Source organism: Musca vetustissima, unplaced genomic scaffold (assembly GCF_032173495.1).
Source record: "Musca vetustissima isolate MV318-11 ecotype Yass unplaced genomic scaffold, APGP_CSIRO_Mvet_v1 utg117891, whole genome shotgun sequence".
Taxonomy (NCBI): Eukaryota; Metazoa; Arthropoda; class Insecta; order Diptera; family Muscidae; genus Musca; species Musca vetustissima.
Window position 1 is genome coordinate 42,619 of NW_026885081.1, and position 4,237 is coordinate 46,855.

The 4,237-nt window shown below is 38.3% G+C and overlaps 1 protein-coding gene across 1 annotated transcript; it reads right to left on the reverse strand.

The window, feature by feature from the left end:
* Positions 1–389: 389 nt before the first annotated feature.
* LOC133332195 (catalase) lies at positions 390–1,859 on the reverse strand. Its single transcript, XM_061540575.1, has one exon. It carries the CDS (start codon positions 1,792–1,794, stop codon positions 391–393), a length of 1,404 nt encoding a protein of 467 aa, XP_061396559.1. The 5' UTR covers positions 1,795–1,859; the 3' UTR covers position 390.
* Positions 1,860–4,237: the final 2,378 nt, after the last annotated feature.

The window sequence follows — 4,237 nt, forward strand, 5'->3', positions numbered from 1 at the left end:
TTAACTAATGAAAAAATTATTTTGTTAAACAAATTTATAGATTTTTTTACAAATGATTTTTTTTATTTATTTATATTTTTTGTAAATATATAAAAATATTGCATACAAATTGATTATATAAATGGAAATGTGCGTACTAAAGCTAGACACAAAAAAGGAAATTTTTATAAAAAAATTGGAATATAAAAAAGGCATTTTTTATTAATCTCTAATAATAAAATACGACATTTAAAAAGCCAATGACCGAAGGTTAATTTTTTACAAAATTCTTTGTTTTACAACAAAATTACAAAATAAAACACAGAATAGAAGTCAAAGCGGTTAGATGATAAAAAAAGATTCCGCAACCATGATTTTTTTGTATAAAAAAATCCTTTCCAAAACTCCTTTTTACATCTTAGCCGATTTAACCAATTTCAATTGCTCCGTCAACATACGACCAAAATCGGGATGGACATTGGTAAAGTTCTTGACAGCACGTTCCTGAATAAATTGACTGGCATTGGCCAAGTGGCCGGCAATGTTGTTGACCAACCGCTTGCGTGCAGCATCATCCAAAACACGTACCCAGAAATCGGTGACCTGGCTGAAGTTATCCTCAGTATCACCACTGCTGTAACGATAAACATCACCCGAAACGGGACATTTCGATTCCAAGCTACGGGCACGTGGGCATGTCTCGGGGCCAGAGAACGAGTTGGGATAGTAGTTGGGAGCACCACCTTGATTATCGGTAACGGTCATAGGGCCATCACGTTGATAGTTCTTAACGGCCACACGGTAGGGGCAGTTGACAGGGATTTGCAAGTAATTGGGACCCAAACGATGACGATGGGTATCGGAGTAAGAGAAGAGACGACCCTGCAACATCTTGTCGGGGGAGGGTTCAATGCCGGGCACCAAATGAGCCGGGCTGAAGGCGATCTGCTCGACTTCGGCAAAGTAGTTGGTGGGGTTGCGATCCAAGGTCATGCGTCCCACATCGATGAGGGGGAATTCACTGTGTGGCCAAACCTTGGTCACATCGAATGGATTGTATTTGAAGGTTTTGGCCTGTTCGAAGGTCATAACCTGGATCTTCAACGACCAGCTGGGGAAGTTGCCCTCCTTGATGGCATTGTACAAATCACGAATGGAGTAATCGGGATCGGAGCCAGCCAATTCATCGGCCTTCTTGGCATCCAAATTCTTAATGCCCTGATCCGAACGGAAGTGGAATTTACAGTAGATGGGTTCGCCCTTGGCATTGATCATCTTGAAGGTGTGCGAGCCATAGCCGTGCATGTAACGATAGCCATCGGGGGTGCCACGGTCACTGAACAAGAAGCTGACTTGGTGAGTGGTTTCGGGACGCAACGAGATGAAATCCCAGAACATATCGGGATCCTTCAAGTGGGTCTGGGGATTGCGTTTTTGGGTGTGAATGAAGCTGGGGAATAGGATGGGATCGCGGATGAAGAAAATGGGGGTGTTGTTGCCAACCAAATCCCAGACACCATCATCGGTGTAGAATTTTACAGCAAAGCCACGGGGATCACGGGCGGTATCGGCAGAGCCGCTTTCACCACCGACGGTGGAGAAACGTACGGCTACGGGAGTGCGTTTGCCCACCTTTTCGAAAACTTTAGCGGCACAATATTTAGTGATGTCGTTGGTAACTTCGAAGTAGCCAAAGGCACCAGCACCCTTGGCATGGACAACACGTTCGGGGATGCGTTCACGATCGAAGTGGGCCATTTCATCGAGGAAGTTGACATCTTGCAAGAGGACAGGGCCACGGGGACCAACGGTCATGGTGGCATCCTTGACACCGATGGGTGCACCAGCACCGGTGGTAACGGCACCAGGGGCGGACTGAAAGAAGAAAAGAAAGGAAGTGAATATTAGTCAAGTGTTTTGAAGAGGAGGATTTTAAAAATACAGAGGGGAAGAAGAAGAAACCAAGAACCATCAAGTAGTGCATTTATTTGAAAGAAAAACAATTTGTAATTGTTGAACGTGTTAAAGCCGCATTTCGGTGATTCTCCATGGTGTTCATGTCAGTTTTAGTACAGAGACGGGCTTTCATGGAACCTGTATAAGAGGTGTTCGATTTTGTAAACTATTCTAGTATCGTGTCATAATTATTATTATTCATTTTTAGTACATATTATAATTAATTAAAAATTTAGTACACTACAAAAAGTCGAGTATGTGTCGTTTAGTACTAAATCTAAAAACATAGATCATTAAATTTTATTATTCACTGAATTGATTTGAGTTTATTTTTTGGTGTGTTCAGTTTTGAGTAGTACTAAAAAGCAAAACAAACCAATACAAACAAAAAATATTTACTTTTTTAGTCCAATTACAGAAGCATAAGGAGCGTGATTCCTATAAACAAATAAAAATCAGTACAACCATTTATTATTGTTTTTTTTTTCGTTCTACTCTAATTTTTTTTGGATTGCAAGAGTTCTGAAGAAAGGTGTATCGGTGTGCCGTTAGTATGAAGACAGTGTTGAATATTTTTTTGTGCATTTAGTACATTTTTTAGAATTATTAAATTTTAGTTATAAGTGAATATTAACAAAAACATATCCTCTGGACCTTGGGAACCAGATTTCCCAGGTGTTAGATGCCCAAAAATCCCTAAAAATACCGAAAATCGGAAGGTACTATCAATGATGGCTATACCTCAGAGTGGACCAATATTGCTAATTTTTGGAAGGAAGATGTTCTGCTATAAGATAACACAAAATATCAAATTACAGACCAATCGTTTGGAAAATGTGTAAAAAATCGGAAAATAGTGTTTTCCGTTATATGGGGGCTATACGTAAATGTGGACCGATGCTGATCATTTTTGGTAGGGAGGTCTGCTACCCTAAGAGAAGCCAATATATCAAATTACAGCCAAAGAGAACCCAATGTATCAAATTACAGCTATTTCGCATGAAAAATATGCCCAAAATCGGAAAATAGTGTTTTTCGCTACATGGGGACTATGCGTAAATGTGGACCGATATTGCTATTTTTTGCAAGGAAGATGTTCTGTCCTATGAGTACCCACCCAAAATATCAAATTACAGCCCAATCGGTTGAAAAATGTTTCTAAAATCGGAAAATAGTGTTTTCCATTATATGGGACCTATACCTAAAAGTGGATCAATATTGCAAATATTTGGTAGGGAGATCTGGTACTCTAAAAGAACCCAAAATACCAATTTTCAGCCATTTCTGTTTGAAATTATGTCCAAAATCGCAAAATATGGTTTCCCGTTATATGGAGGCTATACGTAAATTTGGACCGATGTTGTTCATTTTTGGTTGAGAGATGTTGTAGCCAAAGAGAACCCAATATATCAATTCACAACCATTTTGGTTGAAAAATATGTCCAAAATGGGCAAATAGGTGTTTTTCTTATATGGGGGCTATACGTAAATGTGGCCCGATGTTGTTCATTTTTGGTTGAGAGATTTTATAGCCAAAGAGAACCCAATATATCAAATTACAGCCATTTTGGATGGAAAAGAATTCCCAATATCGGAAAATAGGGTTTTCCCTTACATGGGGGCTATGCGTAAATCTGAACCAATTTTAATTATTTTTAGTAGAGAGATGCTTAACCCAATGAGAACCCAAAATATCAATTTTCAGCCATTTCTGTTCAAAAATGTGTCCAAAATCGGAAAAATAGGGTTTTTCGTTACATGGGAGCTATACATAAATGTTGACCAATATTAATAATTCTCCCTAATTTTTGGTAGGGAGATATGCTACCCTAAGAGAACACAATATATCAAATTACAAACATTTTGGTTCGAAAAGATGCCCAATATCGGAAAATAGGGGTTTTCGTTAGATGTGGACTACACGTAAATGTTGACTGATATTGATCATTTTTGGTAGGGAGATTGTCTAACCAGGGAGAATCAAATTTTCGAAATTACAGCTAGTTCTGTTGGAAAATTTATCCCAAAAATTTAAAAATAGTATTTTCGGTTATATGTGGTCTATACCTAAAGATGAACCGATATTGATTATTTTTGGTAGAGAGATGTTATACCTCGTGAGTATTCAAATTTTAAAATTACAGCCAATTTGAATGTAAAATGTGCCAAAAAAAATCGGAAAAATTGGTTTTCAGTTACATGGGGGCTTGAATAAAAAATGGACCAATATTAATAATTGTTGGTATGGAGATTGTCTACCCAATGAGAACCCAAAACATCAAATTACAACCAATTCGGTTGG